General features: G+C 47.1%; 1 protein-coding gene across 2 annotated transcripts in view; it reads right to left on the bottom strand.

Annotated features, from left to right (window-relative positions):
• LOC144491663 (mitogen-activated protein kinase 14B) overlaps window positions 1–24043 on the bottom strand; it is a 42668-nt gene continuing 18625 nt past the window's right edge. For both annotated transcript variants that reach the window (XM_078209823.1, XM_078209822.1), the window contains exons 5-12: window positions 22120–22149; window positions 20472–20519; window positions 13881–13995; window positions 9268–9339; window positions 6173–6252; window positions 4668–4746; window positions 2829–3002; window positions 1–204 (exon numbers count right to left, since the gene is read on the bottom strand). In XM_078209823.1, the coding sequence (XP_078065949.1) occupies window positions 143–204; window positions 2829–3002; window positions 4668–4746; window positions 6173–6252; window positions 9268–9339; window positions 13881–13995; window positions 20472–20519; window positions 22120–22149 (660 nt within the window). In that variant the 3' untranslated portion in view covers window positions 1–142. The remainder of the gene's footprint in view (window positions 205–2828; window positions 3003–4667; window positions 4747–6172; window positions 6253–9267; window positions 9340–13880; window positions 13996–20471; window positions 20520–22119; window positions 22150–24043) is intronic.

Here is a 24043-nt window from a genome sequence, read left to right on the forward strand (position 1 = left end):
GAAAGAAATGGATGGAAGTTAGCAGCCGAGGCCCGGGCTTTGGGATTTCAGCTGTGGTTTTTGTCATGGTGATGTTAAAAAAAAAACTGAAGAGATTGCATTCTCTAATGTTAAAAGTACAATGAGCCACGAGGGAGGCACATCATGTGGCCATTTGTCTCGGATTGTCGGGGTCAAAGGTTGTGATCTCCATGTGAAGAAGGCCTACAAAAATAAAAAAAAAGAACACCAAACTTCAGAAATGGAATTATTTGAATATGCAACAATGCCCGCTGCAACACAGTGCTATTTTCCTGAAAATAGGATCCAAAGCAGTCTGCTCCTGCACCCCAACACCCCCACCCTCCCTGCCCCCGCCTCTCCCCCCCCCCCCTCCCCCCCCCTCCCCCCCCATCCCTGTCACCGCTTTGTGAAACATCATAATGTTCCCTAACAGCCATTCTTCAGTACAGTAACGATCAGGGCTTTTTTGGTTCATTTTAATGAAGGCGGCACAGTGGTTAGCGCTGCTGCCTCACAACGCCAGTGACCCGGGTTCAATTCTGGCCTCGGGTGACCGTCTGTGTGGAGTTTGTACGATTTCCCCCCGTGTCTGCGTGGGTTTCCTCCGGGTGCTCTGATTTCCTCCAAAAATGTGCGGGTTAGGTGGATTGGCCGTGCTACATTGTGTCAAGGGGATTAACAGGGTAAATAAGTGCAGTTACGGGGATAGCGCCTGGATGGGATGGCTGTCGGTATAGGCTTAATGGGCTGAATGGTCTCCTTCTGCACTGTAGGAATTCTATGAAATTCTACTGCACAGTTGTGAAGGACCCATCAATTCCTAATTTGGCAAATCTCATCTTTGCAAATTTATGGGCAAGTAGGTGTTTACACTGACTTTCAAATTCTCATCAAATAGCCCATGATCTCCAACAATATTCCTGTCCATACACAATACAGGTCTGATACATGTGCAGCTTCTTTCCAGATACTCCTATTTAAATGCAGCAAACCAGCCTTTCCCTGCCTCCAATAATCCCCATGTTATGTACAGTAAAATGCACATTTGCTGCTTAATTTAACAATGCATCTACATTTGATACAGTGATCAGCCATTCCAAAATTTGCTGCACCACAGGCAAGGTCCAGAGCAGTCTGCTGCTCTCCCCACCACACCCCCTCCCACCACTTTATTTTTTTTTGTACTTTTCCAATTCAATCAAATCAAATCCAATTCAGAGTCTCAACAAGTTGAGACATTTCCGATCCAGACTGACAAGACAGGGCATGCAACCCTCTACCCTGCCTTGGGCCTGATCTACATGAGCCAAGCTGATTGGAGTAGGCAGACGTCTCCGCCCCCCCCAGGCTTGATCTAATTTGCATCTTAGCCAAAAGGCCGAGATACCGCTTTTAGAAATTGCTTCATATGAAGCATATGAAGCTTAAATGCAACCCAATGGCCACTACCAAGTGCAGCATCACCAGACCACACTTGATCTTAGCCAAAAGGCCGAGAAGCGATTTAAACATGGCCATTTTCCTGTTTTAAAAACTCTCCTGTTCATGTACTCGTTCGTCAATGACATCTTCGAGCACATCGCGGGCGAGGCTTCCAGCCTGGTCCATTACAATAAGCGACAGCACCATCAACTCCCGGGAGATCCAGACCGCCATGCGCGTGCTGCTGCCTGGGGAACTGACCAAGCACGCCGTGTCGGAGGAGACAAAGGTGATGACCAAGTACTACAGCTCCAAGTAAAACTACACACTACTGAAAAACACACACATACACAATCTCACAGTGTAGCAAAGGAATAGAGAACTCTTTCTAAAGTCAATAGAAATTAAAGAACCTATGTAATTTAAATGTGTGAAATAAAACCTATTTGATTGGAGACAATAGGGTGGCACAGTGGTTAGCACTGCTGCATCACAGCGCCAGGGATCTGGGTTCATTTCTGGCCTCGGGTCATTGTCTGTGTGGAGTCTGCACGTTCTCCTCGTGTCTGTGTGGGTTGCCTCCGGGTGCTCCAGTTTCCATCCACAGTCTAAAGGTATGTGGGTTAGGTTGATTGGCCCTAGTGTCAGGGAGATTAGCAGGGTAAATATGAGGGGTTACGGGAATAGGGCCTGGTTGGGATTGTGGTCATTGCAGACTCGATGGGCCGAATGGGCTCATTCTGCACTGTAGATCCTATGATTCTACGAACTTTAAATGTTCTTGTCTTTCAGTCCAACAGTGACTCCATGTCTGTTTGGATCTCCATCAGGGCATTAGACATATGGGAGAGTGAGCAACTCAGTACAGAATCTTACGCATCAGCATCTAAGACAAGCCATGACGCCCTCAGTTAAGAAAAGTCAGCTGTTGTTTAGTCATATGAAGTTGACTAAATATTACCAGGCCATTTCCATCTGGGATTTCTATATTACCAGGAATGAGTTGGCAGCTATGAAATTGACGTTTGAACCTTAGATTAAATAGTTCTTTCCCACAAAGGGCAGAAACTGGCTGTATGTAATGAGGCATAGAGTGGAAATGCTCCAATTCCATGGAATATGATGCAGGTTAGGCTGAAATCCTCCCACACAATAGATCACAATCCTCCCTATACCAAAGTTACTCTGAAAAGTGGAATGAGGGCTGATTCTTCACTGCCATCGGGAGGTTGTAAATATTGGAAGTTCTATCAACCCAGGCTGGTCTCGCACATCTCTTTTCGAAGCAGCATAGATGGAGAGTGGGGAGCATAACCTTTGCCCACCATGGAAGTGCACCCCATTGAGTTTCCAAACATAAGAATTTTCCCATTCTATGGTGAGATACACTGAGTAGCACTCACTTTTCCATTCTTCGATCTTTAGGTCCAGATTTTCAAAGGAATCATCATACGGCTCTGCCACTGGCTCAGTGTCTGGATCATGATATTCACTAAGGTAAGGATGTGCTAATGCATCACAAGCTGTTATTCTCTCATCAGGATCTAGATGTAGCATCTTTGCCAACAAATCAACAGCTAGAAGAGGGAGAGACAGGGAAATTAGTCTCATCTCAAGACAGACACTATATATCCCCAACTAAGATCTAAGATTCCCAGCAAGTTCATAGAATCATAGAACACCTACACTGCAGAAGGAGGCCATTCGGCCCATCGAGCCTACACTGACAACAATCCCACGCAGGCCCTATCCTTGTAACCCAACATATTTACCCTAGCTTGTTCTCCTGACACTGAGGGGCAATTTAGCATGGCCAATCCACCTAACCCGCACATCTTTGGAGTGTGGGAGGAACCCGGGGCACCCGGAGGAAACCCACGCAGACACGGGCAGAACGTGCAGACTCTGCACAGACAGTGACCGGAGGCCAGAATTGAACCCGGGTCCCTGGCGTTTTGAGGCAGCAGTGCTAACTACTGTGCCATCGTGCTGCTTTGAAAGTTGTTGCATAAAAACATTCCACACCCACTTGAACAAAGCCACCAAAAGTTTGTGATTTATATAAACGATCTGGAAGAAGGAGTAACTGGGGTGATCAGTAAGTTTGTGGACGACACAAAATTGGCAGGACGTGCAGATAGTGAGGAGCATTGTCAGAAGCTACAGAAGGATATAGATAGGCTGGAAATTTGGGCAAAGAAATGGCAGATGGAGTTCAATCCTGATAAATGCAAAGTGATGCATTTTGGTAGAAATAATGTAGGGAGGAGCTATACGATAAATGGTAGAATCATAAAGGGTGTAGATACGCAGAGGGACCTGGGTGTGCAAGTCCACAGATCCTTGAAGGTGACGTCACAGGTGGAGAAGGTGGTGAAGAAGGCATATGGCATGCTTGCCTTTATAGGACGGGGCATAGAGTATAAAAGTTGGGGTCTGATGTTGCAGATGTATAGAATGTTGGTTCGGCCGCATTTGAAATACTGCGTCCAGTTCTGGTCGCCACACTACCAGAAGGACGTGGAGGCTTTGGAGAGAGTACAGAGGAAGTTTACCAGGATGTTGCCTGGTATGGAGGGGCTTAGTTATGAGGAGAGATTGGGTAAACTGGGGTTGTTCTCCCTGGAAAGACGGAGGATGAGGGGAGACTTAATAGAGGTGTATAAAATTATGAAAGGCATAGATAGGGTGAACGGTGGGAAGCTTTTCCCCAGGTCGGTGGTGACGTTCACGAGGGGTCATAGGTTCAAGGTGAAGTGGGGGAGGTTTAACACAGATATCAGAAGGACATATTTTACACAGAGGGTGGTGGGGGCCTGGAATGCGCTGCCAGGCAAGGTGGTGGAGGCGGACACACTGGGAACGTTTAAGACTTATCTAGATAGCCATATGAACGGAGTGGGAATGGAGGGATACAAAAGAATGGTCTAGTTTGGACCAGGGAGCGGCACGGGCTTGGAGGGCCGAAGGGCCTGTTCCTGTGCTGTATTGTTCTTTGTTCAATACTGCACTCAAAACATCAAGACGTATTTTTAGCTTATATTTAAGCTTTTGCTCTTCTAGAATAATAACTTGCCTTTTTATGAATTTTGTTCTATTTCATTCTGCCTCCTAGCTATTTACTATCCTGAGGAACGTCAGTTCATTCTTGAGAAGTTGGAACTAGCCTTGTGTAATTACCCCTCTTTATCAACCCCTCCCCTCGCAAATCCCCAGATCAGCTTTACCAGTATTCCCCATACCTTCCTTTTTCATTGTGGGAAAAACCTGCTGGAAATCTTTCTTCCCTTTTGGTGTGAGGGAGTTAACATAGTTTCTTGCCTGCAGAAATTCAAAGATATTAATCACACACGAGCTCCCACAGTCATCATTCAGTTAACAATGTCACAGAATCATAGAAACCCTACAGTGCAGAGGGAAGCCACTTGGCCCATTGAGCCTGCACTAACAACAATCCCAACCAGGCCCTATCCCCGTAACCCTCCATATTTACCCTGCTAATCCCTCTAACCTACACATCCCAGAACACGAAGGGACAATTTAGAATGGCCAATGCACCTAACCTGCACATCTTTGGACTGTGGGAGGAAACCCATGCAGACACGGGGAGAATGTGCAAACTCCATACAGACAGTGACCCAAGCCGGGAATCGAACCCAGGTCCCTGGAGCTGTGAGGCAGCAGCACTAACCATTGTGCCGTCCCAAAAGGTAAAGTTGCCATAGTCCCAATGACCTTAAGCTGTTCTTCCCTTTGAGGATCACCACACCTCAAGTGAGGGGCAAGATTGAGAAGGCAAGGCTTTCATGAATAACCTCAGCCAGTACAGGAATTGAACTCGCACTGTTGGCATCGCTTTGTATCATAAACCAGCCGTCCAGCCAACTGAGCTAACCAACTCCCGATTCAAAGGCAGCAATCCAGAATTCCAATATTCCATGGAGCCTGTGCCAAATTTAATGTGTCAATCACATTATTGACCTTCCCTGTGGCTTCATGAGTATATTCAGATAGAGCTTGAACCGGACTCACCAGCAAGATCCTAGGTTCAATCTGTGCCGAGTTACCTGATATCAACCCTGGGGTCGCTCAATAAGCATTGCTCTCTCTCTCTCTCTCTCTCTCGGTTAGGGGGAGAACAATAGTCCGGGCTATTGAACTTGGTTGCTGTTCAGTGACTGCTGCTGAAGACCACATGCCAAAGATGGGTGAAAAAACAGCTTAGCATGGGTGCCCCGTCAATCAAATAGACCGACATCACTCATTGTTTTGGCTCATACAAAAGAAATGGTCATCTGAGTAAGGCAGGTAGCCTCAAGGAGTCATTGCTTTCAGAGGAGGATGCGGAATGACCAGTCTTGCGACGTTACCAGAGCATATAGAGTCATAGAGAATAAAATATTCACAGGATCTTCTGAAAATATATTCTTATTCTCTATCAAAATCCTACCAGCATCTAAAAAGAGTGACCTTCATTTCCCAGTAAGTTACATGTCATTGTGCCTCAGTGATAGCAATCTTATCTTTGAATCAATGGGTTGTGAGCTGAAGGATGACTCAAGTAACTTAGAACACAAAATCTAGACTGGCACTGCCAGAGGCACTATTTTTCCGGCAAGATGTGAAACTGAGGCCTTCTCAGCTGAATGTAAAAGATCCCATGGTACTATCTTGAAAGAGGGTAGGGGAATGTGTCCATGGTCCTGGCCCATATTTTTGAAGGTTATTTATGTGAACTCATACATACCTCTTCACTCTGCATCTTAACAACCAGAGATTGCGGGGGTGTTCCTGTCACATTCATGATTTTTTTCAGTTGATCAAAATCTGCATGGAAGAGTTAAAGAACGACCCAGATACAAAAGTCTGAGGTCACGTACCAACCGACTCAAGAACAGCTTCTTCCCTGCTGCCATCAGACTTTTGAATGGACCTACCTTGCACTAAGTTGATCTTTCTCTGCACTCTAGCTATGACTGTAACACTACATTCTGCACTCTCTCCTCTCCTCTATGAACAGTATGCTTTGTCTGTATAGTGCGCAAGAAACAATACTTTTCACTGTATACTAATAAATGTGATAATAATAAATCAAATCAATTCAAAGAACCATAGAGTAGTTGTCATAGCACAGCCCTGATGGCGTGGTGGTTAGCAGTGCTGCCTCACAGCTTCGATTCCGGCCTCGGGTGTCTGTCTATGCGGGGTTTGCATGTTCTCCCCGTGTCTGCGTGGGTTTCCTCTGGGTGCTCCGGTTTCCTTCCACACTCCAAAGATGTGCTGGTTAGATGGATTGGCCATGCTAAATTGCCTCTCAGTTTGTCTGGGTGTGTGAGTGTGATGGACTGGCACTCCGTCCTGGATGTATTCTGCCTAGCACTCAGTGTCTGTTGGGATAGGCTCTCACTCCCCATGACCCTTAAAAGTTAAAGTAAAGTTTATTTATTAATCACTAGTAGGCTGACATTAACACTGCAATGGAGTTACTGTGAAAATCCCCTCGTCACCACACTCCAGCGCCTGTTCGGGTACACTGAGGGAGAATTTAGCATGGTCAATTCACCTAACCTGCACATCCTTGGACTGTGGGAGGAAATTGAAACACCCGGAGGAAACCCACACAGACACAGGGAGAACGTGCAAACTCCACATAGACAGTGACCCAAGCTGGGAATCGAACCCGGGTCCCTGGCACTGAGGCAACAGTGCTAACCACTGTGCTGCCCCTGCCGCTGTGTTGCCCCTGATTTGGAGTAAGTGGTTAAGTGACAATGAAGCCCTAATACTCCCATTCACTCCAGGTCTGTGTATTAACACACAGTCAGGAAGGAGATTTTCAGTAAGGAGACATTCGACAGACAAGAAATTACACCCTTTGAGAATTTTTTTTCCAAACTTTCAGGAAAGCCCATCCTCACACCTCTCGCAAATGTTTTTCTCTGTTTTTTCTAAAGATTGCATTAAACATCAGAGCTAAAGCTTTGATCCTAAACTCAGTCCAAACCCCTCTCTCCTGTTCCAGTTTCAGAGTAAGAAATCTCACAACACCAGGTTAAAGTTCAACAGGTTTATTTGGTAGCAAAAGCCACAAGTCAATTACCAAAATAGATCCCACTACCAAATAAACCTGTTGGACTTTAAACTGGTGTTGTGAGACTTCTTACTGTGTTTACCCCAGTCCAACGCCGGCATCTCCACATCATGACTACCAGTTTCAGATGTAGGAAGTTCAGCTGCATCACTGTGTAATTAGACCTCAGTAAGAGTTGTAACAACACCAGGTTCAAGTCCAACAGGTTTATTTGGTAGCAAATGCCATTAGCTTTCGGAGTGCTGCTCCTTCGTCAGATGGAGTGGAAATCTTTTCCCAAATGTTTGCTGTTTTTCACTTCATATTAAATATTGCAAGACACTATAAGAACTGTATCAATGAAGATTTATTTTGAAAAATACTTCTTGCTCCTCCTTCTTAGACAGTCCCTTGGGATTTCCACTCCATCTGACGAAGGAGCAGCGCTCCAAAAGCTAATGGCATTTGCTACCAAATAAACCTGTTGGACTTTAACCTGGTGTTGTGAGACTTCTTACTCTGAAACTGGAACAGGAGAGAGGGGTTTGGACTGAGTTTAGGATCAAAGCTTTAATGTCTCTGTGTGCCTTGTTTGGGAGCAGATATCCACTCCATCTGACGAAGGAGCAGGGCTCCGAAAGCTAATGGCATTTGCTACCAAATAAACCTGTTGGACTTTAACCTGGTGTTGTTAAAACTCTTACTGTGTTTACCCCAGTCCAACGCTGGCATCTCCGCATCATAATTACACCTCAAACAAGGATACCACTTTTTGCCAAACATAATCTTTTCAAGGAAAATTTCTGGTTCCACCCATTATTCGGTCACAGGGAATGTGTTCAAATGGAGTCATAAAATAAATAAATCAGAAACAAGAAAGAATTTTACTGATTCTTCAGGAATTTGTAAAACATGGGCCCATTTGTTTTAAGGAACAATTGACAGGTTATACTATCCCCTGCAGTTCGAGTGTAAATGCACCTGAAAGGCTTGACGTATGAGGAGTGTTTGAGGACTCTGGGTCTGTACTCAATGGAGTTTAGAACGATGAGGGGGGGGTGGTCTCAATGAAACTTACAGAATACTGAAAGGCCTGGATAGAGTGGACCTGGAGAAGATGTTTCCATTAGTCAGAGAGACAGGGATCCGAGGGCACAGCCTCAGAATAAAGGGATGACCCATGAGAACTAAGATGAGGAGGAATTTCTTCAGCCAGAGGGAGGCGAATCTGTGGAATTCATTGCCACAGAAGGCTGTGGAGGCCGGGTCATTGAGTGTATTTAAGACAAAGATAGATCCTTGATTGGTAAGGAGATCAAAGGTTATGGGGAAAAGGCGGGAGGATGGAGTTGAGAAACATTTCAGCCATGATCGAATGGCAGAGCAGACTCGGTGGACCGAATGGCCTTAATCTGCTGCTATATCTTATGGTCTAAGTCCAGAGTCAGAGCACAACTTGACATCAGAGTGAAGAGGAGTGGGAGTCATTTTGCTTTGGAGCCAGTTCTGGTCCCGATACCTGATTTACGCTCTACAACATCATGCCTCGTACAAAGCCAAACTTACTTTTCCTCCTCACTTTAGAAAGTTTCCAATTAAGCTGAAAAGAAATGTTTGTCTTTGAAAGGGAATGATTAGAATGTGTACCTCCTGGCCCCCACTGGCTGTGCAAGACATACACCTTTTTTCATGAAAATTGTATTCAACCAACAATGGAACAATCTTCTTCCCACTCAAAGTAACCGATCAGTTAATATTTAATTCAAGGATACGGTCAAATCCAGGGAAGATCACAGATCTTGTGACCATTTCAGCCAAGATGCATCCCACTGACCAAATATCCACTGTGTAAGAGAAAAGACAGCAAGAGTTTAACAAATGACCAAAAGTATCAAGCACGCTTGAAAAATAATTGTGTAAAACTTTTCAGAGATATAAAATGTGACGATGCATTCCATAAATGCATGAATTATATTATTATAATACTTTACACATCCTCCAACTGCCCACCATGTTTTCCTCCCTGTGTATGAGAAGAGAGTTTGGACTTTATGATAATGCATGGCGGCACAGTGGTTAGCACTGCTGCCTCACAGCACCAGGGACCCGGGTTTAATTACCAGCCTTGGGTGACTGTCTGTGCGGAGTTTGCACGTTCGCCCCATGTCTGTGTCGGTTTCCTCCGAGCGTTCCGGTTTTCTCACACACTCCAAAGATGCACAGGTTAGCTGGATTGACCAAGCTAAAATGCCCCTTACTGTCCCAAGATTTGGAGGTTAAGGGGAATTAGCCATGCTAAATTGCCCCTTAGTGTCCAAAGATGCACAGGTTAGCTGGATTGACCAAGCTAAATTGCCCCTTAGTGTCCCAAGATTAAGGTTAAGGAATGTGGTGGGATAAATATGTGAGGTTACAGGGATAGGGCCTGGGTGGGATGCTATGTGGGAGAGTGGTTGCAGACTCGATGGACCAAATGACCTTCTTCTGAACTGTGGGGATTCTATGATTCTTTAGTTATCCAGAACACCATCTTAAAAGGTCAGAAAGGGTCATGCAGTTTCTGTGGAGAAAGGGAATCTGTCAGTCCAAGCTTTGCTTCTTTAAAACTCTTCCCAACTCCTTGGGGAGGCTCTTCAGATTGAAAATGCTGACCGACTCACTTCCATTACCCGAAAGATTGTGTCCAAGGATCAGTTAGATCAGAATCATTGGGCCCTATTTTACCATTTTGATTCTAAGTGCTGGGCAGACTTGAAACTGGGAGTGTTTCAGATCCGACTTTTAGACCCGTCTGAGACACCCCCATGCGCACTCTGCCTGAAAAAACATCAGCAATTCCGAATCGCACTACACAAGCCCGTGGTCGGGGCTTAACACACCCAAAACCCTGCAGCTCCGATCGGCACCTCCAACTGCACATGCGCGGAAAAATATGATAGGATGCGGCTCCCCTGCCACATCCCTCCTGGGCGGATAATGCCTCCCCCAGCCCCCACAGACATTGCCCCACCCCCACAACATTACTGATCGCCTTATACTCCACTCCCTCCACCACCCAGACCGATCGTGGGCCCCTCCCCCTTCCCCCCCTCACCGATCTCAGGCAGCGTGGCAGCAGACCACCCTTCCCCCTCACTGATCACAGGCAGAGTGGCAGCAGACCCCCCTTCCCCCTCACTGATCACAGGCAGAGTGGCAGTGGACCTCCCCTTCCCCCCCACTGATCTCAAGCAGAGCCATTGGACACTTGGCACTTACCTCCTCACTAACTGGAGCACCCGAATCAGACTTTTGTAGAGCATGTCTGTTTCACGCCGAATCTGGATGGGCGAATGCGGTGGCAAAGGGGGAAGTGCCGGTGAGGTTGGGCGTGCAGCCCATTCAGTCAATTTAAATGCATGCAGATGCCATTTAAATGACTGTCACACCTGTTTTGGGCACGGCCACGATCGCGACCATTTTTGGGCCTTGGTAAAGGGAGAACCGCGTGGAGGCGGGAACGGATCGCGCTATTCGCCTCAAACCCGACTTTACCACGTTTTTGCTCCCGAAAACAGGCACAACTTGATGGTAAAATTGGGCCCATTAACCCTGGCCGGGATCTGAGTTTCTGAATTAATAGTCTGGTGATATGACCACTAGGCCAGCACCTCCCACATTCAATGGTGTTCCCCTTTGAATGTACCCCTTTCTACCATGAAACAGGTTGCGTGGGTGCACCATTGGTGGGAATGGAAGATCCCACCAGTGTGAAAGTTCCAGCCTCTGTTTCTCTCAGCAGTTGTTGCCAGTCCACTGAATTTATCCAGTCTTTCCTGTTTTGTATTTCAGGTTTCCAGCATCCGCAGTATTTTGCTTTTATTTACCCTCCAGATTCCACCTCCCCCGCTGTGGATTCCAGCCCTTGCTGTTTTGTTTCCAGATTTGGGACGGCACAGTGGCACAGTGGTTAACACTGCTGCCTCACAGTGCCAGGGACCTGGGTTTAATTCTGGCCTCGGGTGACTGTCTGTGTGGAGTCTGCACATACACCCCGTGTCTGCATGGGTTTCCTCCGGGTGCTCTGGTTTCCTCCCACAGTCCAAAGATGTGTGGGTTAGGTGGATTGGCCATGCTAAATTGCTCCTTAGTGTCAGGGGGGCTAGCTGGGCTAAATGCTTGGGGTTATGAGGATAGGGCCTGGGTGGGATTGTGGTCGGTGCAGACTCGGTGGGCCGAATGGCCTCCTTCTGCACTGTAGCATTCTATGATTGTTTCTATGATTTTGAGCATCCGTATCAGGAGAAGGTAAACAGAGCTTGAAAAAAGATTAAAAGAGTGGCCCAACAGAGGCTTTGATAAACTAGACCCAGAGAGAATGTTGCCATTTCTGGGTCGAGTGTAATCAGAGGCCACCAACTTAAAATAGTCACCAAGAAATTAAGGGGGAATTCAGAAGAAATGTCTTTACCCAGAGAGTGGTAAGAATGTGCGCTCACCAAAATATGTAGTCGTTGATGCAGATAGTATAGTTTTGTTTAAGGGGAAGCAAGATAACTATATGAGGGAGGAAGGAATTGAGGGAGGAAGGAATTGAGGGAGGAAGGAATTACAGGGTCAAAGGTAGGGTTCTGAAGACTGTGGAGGAACAGAGAGATCTTGGGGTCCATATCCACAGATCTCTAAAGGTTGCCACTCAAGTGGATAGAGCTGTGAAGAAGGCCTATAGTGTGTTAGCTTTTATTAACAGGGGGTTGGAGTTGAAGAGCCGTGGGGTTATGCTGCAACTGTACAGGACCTTAGTGAGACCACATTTGGAATATTGTGTGCAGTTCTGGTCACCTCACTATAAGAAGGATGTGGAAGCGCTGGAAAGAGTGCAGAGGAGATTTACCAGGATGCTGCCTGGTTTGGAGGGTAGGTCTTATGAGGAAAGGTTGAGGGAGCTAGGGCTGTTCTCTCTGGAGCGGAGGAGGCTGAGGGGAGACTTAATAGAGGTTTATAAAATGATGAAGGGGATAGATAGAGTGAACGTTCAAAGACTATTTCCTCGGGTGGATGGAGCTATTACAAGGGGGCATAACTATAGGGTTCATGGTGGGAGATATAGGAACGATATCAGAGGTAGGTTCTTTACGCAGAGAGTGGTTGGGGTGTGGAATGGACTGCCTGCAGTGATAGTGGAGTCAGACACTTTAGGAACATTTAAGCGGTTATTGGATAGGCACATGGAGCACACCAGGATGATAGGGAGTGGGATAGCTTGATCTTGGTTTCAGATAAAGCTCGGCACAACATTGTGGGCCGATGGGCCTATTCTGTGCTGTACTGTTCTATGTTCTAATTGAGGGAAGAGGGAGTTGAGGGTTATGCCGATAGAGTTAGGTATGGAAGGATGAGAGGAGCCTTGAGCAGAACATAAACAATGGTGGGGGTTGGTTGGGTCTGTTTCTGTGCTGTGCATTTTGGCTATCCACAGCATCCTGACTATCCAGCACATCTTGCTTTTTGTCTATAATTGTCCAGATTTGGTACCTCTAGAGTCGTTGGTAGATCACCAAAAAATAATTGAGGTGCAGCTTCAGGATTGTCAGGCATGCCCTTTTTATTTTTATTCATTCATGGAATGTGGGCTTCGCTGGCTGTGGGCCAGAATTTGTTGCCCATCTCTAATTGCCCCTTGAATTGAGCGGCTTGCTAGGCCATTTCAGAGGGATGTTAAGAATTAACCACTTTACTGTGGCTCTGGAGTCACATGTAGGCCAGACCAGGTAAGGACAGCAGATTGCCTTCTCTAATGGTCATTCGTGAACCAGATGGGTTTTTACAACAATCGACAATGGTTTCACGGTCATCATGAGACTTTTAATTCCAGATTTCATTGAATTCAAATTTCACCATCTGCCATGGTGGGATTCGAATCCGGATCCCCAGAGTACTACCCTGGGTCTCTGACAATATCACTGTGCCACTGCCACCCCGAATGCCCATTCTTAATCAGTGAACATTAACAGCAAAGCTAAGTCAGCTATTCAACCTTGGAGCAATGTACCCCAGCTGAAGCCATGGGGCCTGATTTTAGCTCTGTACAAATGGGGTGAGTTTTGAGGAAAGTATTGGTGTCCCATGGTGTCCCTCACTTCAGCCCACATGGCCTTCCAGCAGAAATGACTGGATAGTGACCAGAAGTGGGAACCCTGGAGGATTTTCCTTTCCTAATCCATGTTCGCTGAAGTCAATTGAATTGATCTTTTGCCATCAGCAGCACAGGCCCCAGCGGAGCTCAGCTAACTCTACACAACCTGGCAGTTAAATCTGGCATTTATGTCTCACTTCCTGACCAATTTAACACCGTGAGCCATGCGGGTTGCTTCTTTCATACTTTCAGGTTACCCCAGAATCCCACCTGAATAACTGTAATGCATCCAATTCAGAATAATCTCAGGAGGTCGGTACCATCGAGTTATGACATAGCCCGTCATCTCCGTCTCGGTAGGACGCGCTAGTCCAAAATCTAAAATCTAAAAAGAAAGCTATTTAAGAAAAACAGATGCTGAGGTTTATTTTTAGAATCACCACAACAATTTTTACACACTGGGATTAATAACACATAGGAACATAGAGGACAGAAAGATACCACTGAAGCCCATTGTGGTGAACCATAGATGGTTACCACTATGGGTACTTGTACATATGTTACTCTTGTTACTGTTGGGGTTAGGGTTGGGGTGTTCCACCTGTTAGCATTGTTCTGTGGTACACTCTGTTTGGCTCCGCCTTCTTACAGGAGTATAAAGGTCACTGCACTTCCTAGTAGCCCTTAGTCTGGGATAGTATTGTTAAGCAGTATGCTCTATTCTTGTTGTGAATAAAAGCCTTTATTCCCGGGTATGTCCTAGCCTCCCGAGTGAATTAATCGCGCATCAATTTTATTCACAACAAAATACCGAAAATTTTGTTTGAAGAAAAATGGAGCAGATGCTGAAACCCGAACGGCTAACCTTGGATCCACGTGCCGCGGGAGCGTTGAAGTGTTTCGAGGGTTACATCGATGCCTCAACAGCAGTCCAGACCGACGCCGACAGATTGCGGGTCCTCCACGCAAGAGTGAGCGACACTGTGTATGCAACAATCCGTGATTCCCAAAATTACAAAGAGGCCATCGAATTACTCAAGAAGCTGTATAATAAACAGCCGAATGAAATTCATGCTCGTCACCTATTAGCCATTCAACGGCGGCAGCCCGGCGAAACTACGGGACAGTACCTGCGCGAACTTCAACAGCGAGCCAGAGCCTACAATTGCAAGGAGGTGTCGGCTACTCAATACACCAACGATCTTATCCGAGATGCGTTCGTGGCGGGAATCGGCTCATCCTATATTCACCTGCGGCTGCTAGAGCAGGGTAACTTGGACCTGGCTAAGACGGTAGAATTGGCCGATGCGATGGAAACGGCCTCCAGAAGTCTTGAAACCTACCCCACCGACCATGTGGGAACATCGTGGCAAGTACAGCCACCGCCTCAACTGTACCCGGCGGCTCCTCGGAACTGCATGATAATGCTCTCAACTTCAGACCTGACGGCTGCGGCAGCTCCTGGAGGCCCACGGTGCTATTTCTGCGGATTGGCGAAGCACCCTCGCCTGAGATGTCTGGCCAGGACGGTGTTTTGCTCCGCCTGTGGGAAGAAAGGGCACTATGCAAAAGTGTGCCGAGCAAAGACCCCTTCCAACCCCAGCAGTGCTGCGTGTGACTCCCCAGGATCAATCTCCTCATCTCCGGCCTCGTCGATGTCTTCAGCCACGTGCGATTCACGGGCGCCGCCATTTCCTATGACGACAACGGAAGCCACGTGCGACCTGCGGGTGCCGCCGTTTTCAACATCATCGACCACGTGCGATTCGTGGGCACAGCCATTTTGGTCGACACCGGCCTCAGAAGACCAGCAGGGGTCCTCGTCGTTGGCTATCTCAGCTGCCTGCAATACACTCGGGATCCAACAGTGGCGTCAATCATCCTGGACCAGGCCAAGCCTCACAGACTCGACAAGTCCATGATGGACATAGAGGTAAACGGGCGCCTGACGCATTGCCTGTTTGACAGCGGGAGCACGGAGAGCTTCATCCATCCGGATACAGTGAAACGGTGCGCTCTCCGTGTGCAAACTGTCAGGCAGACAATCTCCATGGCGTCGAGGTCCCGATCTGTTATCGTTCTTGGGAGCTGTGTGGTAACCTTAGCGGTGCGGGGCACAGTTTACGAGAACTTCAGGCTCCTCGTGTTACCGCACCTTTGCGCTCCAGTACTCCTGGGGCTAGACTTTATGGTCCACCTGAAGAGTGTGACCCTGCAGTACGATGGGCCACTCCCTCCACTTTCAGTGGGAGAACAGCAGCCTCCAAATTGTCCAGCGCGCTGCACATGCAGTCCCTCGACACTCAAAATTACCCCGCCTTCCCTATTCGAAAATCTCGTGCCAGGCTGCAAGCCCATCGCGACTAAGAGCAGACGTTACAGCGCTGAGGATCGGATCTTTATTCGATCTGAGGTTCAGCGGCTCCTCAGGGAAGGGGTCATTCAACCTAGCACTAGCCCATGGAGAGCACAAGTCGTGGTGGTCAAGACTGGAGACAAGCCCCGGATGGTCATAGACTATAGTCAGACCATTAATAGGTACACGCAGCTGGACGCGTACCCTCTCCCGTGCATATCTGACATGGTCAACCAGATTGCGCAGTACCGGGTGTTCTCCACCATCGACTTGAAGTCAGCCTACCAACAGCTCCCCATTCGCCCAGAGGACCGCAACTACACAGCCTTTGAGGCGGATGGCCGTCTCTACCACTTTTTAAGAGTCCCTTTCGGCATCACTAATGGGGTCTCGGTCTTCCAGCGTGAGATGGACCGAATGGTGGACCAAAACGGGCTACGGGCTACCTTCCCGTACCTGGACAACGTCACTATCTGCGGCCATGACCAGCAGGACCACGACGCCAACCTTCAGAAGTTTTTATGCACTGCGGCTCTCCTGAACCTGACCTATAACAAGGAGAAGTACGTATTCAGCAAGCACCGCCTAGCAATCCTTGGATACGTGGTGGAAAACGGGGTCATCAGCCCCGATCCAGACCGTATGCGTCCCCTCCTTGAACTCCCCCTACCCACTAGCATCAAAGCACTGAGAAGATACTTAGGCTTCTTCTCGTACTGTGCACAGTGGGTTCCTCATTACGCGGACAAAGGCCATCCGCTCATAAAATCTACCTCTTTTCCCCTGACAGCAGAGGCTCGCCTAGCCTTTGAAAGGATAAAAGCCAACATCGCGAAAGCCACGATGCACGCTGTCAATGAGTCCATCCCTTTTCAGGTGGAGAGTGATGCATCTGATTTCGCCCTGGCCGCCACACTTAACCAGGCGGGCAGGCCCGTCGTCTTTTTCTCTCGCACCCTCCAAGGCCCTGAAATTCGGCACTCGTGGAGAAAGAGGCTCAGGCCATTGTGGAGGCTGTACGGCATTGGCGCCATTATTTGGCTGGCAAACTGTTTACCCTGCTCACGGACCAGCGGTCCGTGGCCTTCATGTTCAACAACACGTTAAGGGGTAAAATTAAGAATGATAAAATCTTGAGGTGGAGAATCGAACTCTCCACCTACAACTATGATATCATGTACTGTCCGGGGAAGCTCAATGAGCCCTCAGATGCCCTGTCGCGTGGAACATGTGCCAGTGTGCAGAAGGACCGGTTACAGGCCCTCCACAATGATCTCTGCCATCCAGGGATCACTCGGCTCTTCCATTTTGTAAAGGCTCGGAATCTGCCCTACTCCATAGAGGATGTCAGGTCGATAACCCGAAGCTGCCAGGTATATGCTGAGTGCAAGCCGCACTCCTACCGGCCTGACAGGGCACACCTCATTAAGGCCACTCGCCCTTTTGAACGACTGAGTGTCGACTTCAAGGGCCTCCTTCCTTCGACAGATCGGAATGTGTATTTCCTCAACGTGGTTGACGAATACTCCTGATTCCCCTTTGCCATCCCCTGTTCTGACATGTCCTCTGCCACGGTCATCAAAGCCCTGCGGAGTCTTTTTACCCTGTTCGGCTACCCCAGTTATATCCACAGTGATAGGGGTTCGTCGTTTATGAGCAACGACTTGAGGCAATACCTGCTCTCTAAAGGAATTGCCTCAAGTAGGACTACGAGTTATAACCCCAGGGGTAACGGACAGGTCGAGAGAGAAAACGCTACAGTCTGGAAGGCTGTTTTACTGGCGTTAAGGTCTAGGGGTCTTCCAGTCTCCTGTTGGCAAGAGGTACTTTCTGATGTGCTCCATTCAATCCGGTCCCTCCTGTGTACGGCAACCAACGCTATCCCATATGAGTGGATGTTTACCTTCCCTAGGAAGTCTTCCTCTGGGACCTCACTGCCGTCTTGGTTGACGTACTCAGGACTTGTCCTCCTGCGGCGGCATGTTAGGGCCCGCAAGTCCGACCCTTTGGTTGAACAGGTCCACCTCCTCCACGCCAATCCTCAATATGCCTACGTTGCATATCCTGATGGGCGAGAGGACACGGTCTCTATCAGAGATCTGGCGCCTGCAGGGGACCTGGAAACCCCCGTCACTCCCGCACCCCTGGTTAGGATTCCTTTGCCCACTCTCTCCCCTCCTGACACGGCGCGGGCAGCATCGGGACCTCAACTTAATCCTCTTACTCCCGTGTACAGCTTGCCTGAGTCCAGGAGATTGTCGCCACCTCGAGGTCCACAGGCGTGTGAGGAACTGGAGGAGTCACTGGACACCACCTCGGAGAGAGGGTCGTCACCACGGTCACCAGAACCGGCACTGGAGCCAGTGCTGCGGAGGTCGCAGAGACGGTGCGGCCCTCCGATACGGCTGAACTTGTGAACATATGGACAGTTCGTATTGTCTCCTTACCCCACCGGCCTTTGTTTTTAAAGGAGGGGTGAATGTGGTGAACCATAGATGATTACCACTATGGGTACTGAACCATAGATGGTTATCACTATGGGTACTTGTACATATGTTACTCTTGTTACTGTTGGGGTTAGGGTTGGGGTGTTCCACCTGTTAGCATTGTTCTGTGGTACACTCTGTTTGGCTCCGCCTTCTTACAGGAGTATAAAGGTCACTGCTACTTCCTAGTAGCCCTTAGTCTGGGATAGTATTGTTAAGCAGTATGCTCTATTCTTGTTGTGAATAAAAGCCTTTATTCCCGGGTACGTCCTAGCCTCCCGAGTGAATTAATCGCGCATCACCCATCAAGGTTCAAAAGAACCTCAGAGGGTCAGTATCGGTAAGTTATAGCATCAACTCCCCTCTGTATCTCATATCTAAGGTTAGAGGCAGGAGATTTAGAGGGGATTTGAGGAAAACCTTTTCATCCAGGAACTGGCTGCCTGAAAGGGTAGTAGAGGTGAAAACCCTCACAATATTTAAGGAATGTTTAGATCGGGTGGCACAGTGGTTAACACTGCTGCCTCACAGCACCAGGGACCCGGATTCAATTCTGGCCTCAGGTCACTTTCTCCCCCGTGTCTATGTGGGTTCCCTCCGGGTGCTCCGATTTCCTCCCACAGTCCAAAGCTGTGCAGGTTAGGTTGATTGGCCATGCTAAATTGGCCCTAGTGTAGGAGGTGGTAACGGGAATAGGGCCTGGGTGGGATTGTTGTCGGTACAGACTCAATGGGCCGAATAGTCTCCTTCTGTACTGTAGGGATTCTATGAGCACTTGAAACACTATAGCATACAGAGCTCGGATTAAATGCTGGAAAATGGGATTGGAACAGATACGTGCTTGATAGCTGGCACAGGCCCGATGGGCTGAAGAGCCTCTTACTGTGCTGTAAAACTCTATGACTCTATGATAAGCCAATCCAAATTCCAGAATTTGATCAACTACAAGTCAATAATACCAAATCACACATACGAATTAAGGGCACGAGTTGGGGGAGACGGTGGCATAGTGGTATTGTCACTGAACTAGTAATCTAGAGACCCAGGGCAGTGCTTTGGGGACCTGGGTTCAAATCCCACCATGGCAGATGGTGGAATATGAATTTAATAAAATAAACCTGGAACTAAAAGTCTAATGATGACCATGCGACCACTGTCGATTGTCGTAAAGACGCAACTGGTTTACTAATGCCCTTTAGGGAAGGAAATCTGCCGTCCTCACTTCATCTGCTCGAGCCTACATGTGACTCCAAGACCCACAGCAATATAGTTGATTCTTAAATCTCCTCTCAAGGGAAATCAGGGATTTGTGTCTAGTTCTGCAACACCCACATCCTGTAAATGAATAAAAATAAAATGGCACTTGAGTCTTCTCCACCATTCAACAAGATCATGGCAGATCTGATTATGGCCTCAGTTCTCTACGTTCCACCTACCGCCAATAACCCTTGATAAATATCCCGTACACCTTCCTGCAGGATATTAGGTTTTGTGGGCAGAAAAACAAAGGAAATTGCAGACATTGGGCGGCACAGTGGTTAGCACTGCGGCCTCACAGCGCCAGGGCCAAAGGTTCAATTCCAGCCTTGGGTGACTGTCCGTGTGAAGTTTGCACATTCTCCCTGTGTCTGCGTGGATTTCCTCTGGGTGCTCTGATTTCCTTCCACACTCCAAAGATGTGCAGGTTAGGTGGATGGGCCATGCTAAATTGACCCTTAGTGTCCCAAGAGGTGTACGTTAGGGGGATTGGAGGGGTAAATACACGAGGTTGCGGGGATAGAGCAGGAGTGGGCCTGGGTAAGATGCTCTGTGGGAGAGTCAGTGCAGACTCAATGGGCCGAATGGCCTCCTTCTGCAGTACAGGGATTTTATGATTCTTTTTTTTTACACATTTTAGAAAACAGAACTTATCCCCTTTAAATTCTTAGGGAACAATCTAAATTGAGTAGACATCCTGAGCACTTCCCTATTCTTTGAGTTCAGTTAAATGTACAATTAGTCTCATAAATGTATGCTTACCTTTAGTTCACAGTTCTGGTTCACTGCTAGATTGCTAGGTTTCAGGTCCTGCAAGGAAACAATTAAAGTCAATTTCTTTCAGAGCTTCTAGCACAGAATCAGCAAAGGGGCCATTTGGCCCATCATATCCCCACCAGCTGATGAGTAGCAATCCAGCCTAATCTCACTCTCCAATTCTGAGTCTGTGAGCTTATACCTTTTGGCACTACAGGTGCATATCTAAGTACTTTTTTAAATGTGATGAGGATTTCTGTCTCCACCACCATTCAGGCAATAGGTTTCAGATCCCCAACACCCTTTGAGTGAAAATGTTTCCCCTCAAAAACCTCCTGCCTCTCACCCTAAATCTATCCCCTGGATAGATCTATACCGGCACTGGATTACCGGCATGATCAGCCTCACATCTGGTGCACTGGGAGATCATGCACATGCGCAATGGCACCCTCTAGCAGTAAGCAGCCAACTTCCTAACATGAATACACTCTGTCCACTACCCCTACTGGCGCGAACCACACTTTGCCTCACTTTTTCCTCTAAGTGGCATAAGATTTGAATTTTTCTCTCAGTGAAAAAATGGGTGCAATTCTCTCCTGTTTTCACACTCGTTCAGCACTTAGAATTTTTTTGGTAAGATCGCCCCCAATATCTTTCATTTGCTATGTGCAGTAACACTGTTCAAATAGATTTTTCTTCTCAATTATCGTAGAGAGTGGTAGTCAGTTGGCCATAGGTTTTAAATTCACTTTATGGTAGGGATTTCAAGTTGACTTGTATTGAATCTCAGATTCTCTGCTTAGGACCTGCTAACACCTGGGCTTAGACCCTGGATTATCTGGTTGGAACCTCCTCTCAATGAGATGTGAGATTAATCTGTGGATCCCCTGATTAGAGCCCCAAGTCAGTCTGGACTGAGATTTGAGCTGGTATTCTCCAGTTAGAAATGTAGACAGTGAGACCCGAAATTCAGATTTTCCTGTTAGGGATTTTCCATTGTTTTGGTGGAAAAGCAGAAATGATACCATCCTTTTTGTAGCATCCCCAACTAAGAAACAGATCTGGAGAGGCTGAGTTGAAAAGTGGCAAAGAACATTTATTTTTGTGGCTTAACAGGGATATCTGTGGAATTCCCTGCCCAGTGAAGCAGTTGAGGCTACCTCATTGAATGTTTTTAAGGCAAGGATAGATAAACTTTTGAACAGTAAAGGAATTAAGGGTTATGGTGAGTGGGCGGGTAAGTGGAGCTGAGTCCACAAAAAGATCAGCCATGATCTTATTGAATGGCGGAGCAGGCTCGAGGGGCCAGATGACCTACTCCTGCTCCTAGTTCTTATGTTTCTTAAGTAAACTGAATTGCATTCACTCAGAAATATTCTTTTACCCAGGATTAAGCCAGTGGCATAGTGGTATTGTCATTGGACTAGTAATCCAGAGTAAGATCTGGGGACCTTAGTTCAAATCCCACCACGGCTGATGGTGAAATTTGAATTCAGTAAAAATCTTGAATTAAAACTCTTTGATGATTATGAAACCATTTGGTTCACTCATGTCCTTTTAGGAAAGAAATCTGCCATTTCATTTCTTCTTCACAAGAGCAACTATGGATCCCAATGGGAAATTCTGTAAAGTGTTATGAAAGAAAGTACCTTACCCTGTGCACAATCCCAGCAGAATGGATGTACTGTGTGAAAAATCAGAAAATATATCAGTAAATATCAAAGTAAAAACCTAAACATGTTGACATTGAAGGACGTTACATGAAAGGGTTTTCCTTTTTAGTGAATAACTAGCCCAATATTGGCATTTTAAATGAAAGTGTTTTGAATGGATTTGGGAGCCCACAGCACATTCAGATTTGGGGGGGATGTGTTGATTGAATGGAAAGGAGTTCCACTTGTGCCATTGCACATGAAGATCTCTGAGTCTTTCATAGAGATGAAATAGGGAAGTACGGTGGCACAGTGGATAGCACTGCTGCCTCACAACGCCAGGGATCCCAAGTTCGATTCCAGCTTGGGTGAATGTGTGGAATTTGCACGTTCTCCCCATGTCTGCATGGTTTTCCTCCGAGTGCTCTGGTTTCCTTCCATAGTCCAAAGATGTGCAGGTTAGGTGGATTGGCCATGTTTAATTGCCCCTTAGTGCACAAAGATGTGTATGTTAGATGGATTGGCCATGCCATCCCTATGGGGATAGGGTGGGGGAAAGGGCCTGGGTAAGATCATCTGTCAGAGAGTCAGTGCAGACTTGTTGGGCTGAATGGCCTCCTTCTGCAGTTCTAATACACACTTTGTGTACTTGGGAACTTTTATGAACAGTTTTCACCAATAAACTGGTGGTGAATTGGTAAAAGACAAACTCCTAAATTTGAGAAGGAAAAAAACTGCAACATGCCCCATCATCTTGTTACTGAATATTGAGAATGGAGGTACTTACATATTACATCTGTAATGCTAACCAGCTGTTGAAGAGTCATCATAATAACTACAGGCATGTTATTAACAAGATAACAGTGATATGGTGATCACAAATATATGATTCATAAATATGTTGTAAAATGGATACTATGTACAAGACAATAATATATTCATAGCTCATAGAATCCCTACAATACAGAAGGAGGCCATTCAGCCTATCAAGTCTGTACCAACCACAATCCCACCCAGGCCCTATTCCCGTGACCCCACACATTTACCCTGCTAATCCCCCTGACATGAGGATCAATTTAGCATGACCAATCTATCTAACCCGCACATCTTTTGGACTGTGAGAGGAAACTGGAGCACCCGGAGGAAACCCATGCAGACACGGGAGAAAGTGCAAACTCCACACAGTCAGTGACCCGAGGCTGGAATTAAACCCGGGTCCCTGGCGCTATGAGGCAGCAGTGCTAACCACTGTGCCACCCTATATTATTCATAATAATATTATAAAATGGATATACTACAAAAAATGATCACTATTGACAACATACAGTCTGAAATAACATACCACACACATTGATTACAATATCTGAGCTGACACTTTGATATAATATTGAGGGAAAGGACCCTACTAGTTGCTGCACTTCAGGTGTTTAAAGAGACGTCCGAGAATTGTGCTATAGGAATGTAAGTCTTTCATTCCAACATGCTTCTGGTAATCTGTCCCATTCTACTGTCTTATCCAAAATATGCAATGTCAGGCAGCAACTAGCAGAACCCAAATGAAAGTCACAACTTAGATCAATGACTATTCGCATATCATGGGCAGCATGGTGGTACTGTGGTTAGCACTGCTGCCTCACAGTGCCAGGGACCTAGGTTCGATTCCCGGGCTTGAGTCACTGTCTGTGTGGAGTCTGCACGTTCTCCCCATGTCTGCGTGGGTTTCCTCTGGGTCCTCCGGTTTCCTCCCACAGGCCAAAGATGTGTGGGTTAGGTGGATTGGCCATGCTAAATTGCCCCTTAGTATCAGGGGGACCAGATAGGGTAAATGCTTGGTGTTACAGGGATTGTGGCCGGTGCAGACTCGATGGGCCAAATGGCCTCCTTCTGCACTGTAGGGATTCTATGATTTCATGTTTTTGAATTTTA

Source organism: Mustelus asterias, chromosome 3, assembly GCF_964213995.1.
Source record: "Mustelus asterias chromosome 3, sMusAst1.hap1.1, whole genome shotgun sequence".
Taxonomy (NCBI): Eukaryota; Metazoa; Chordata; class Chondrichthyes; order Carcharhiniformes; family Triakidae; genus Mustelus; species Mustelus asterias.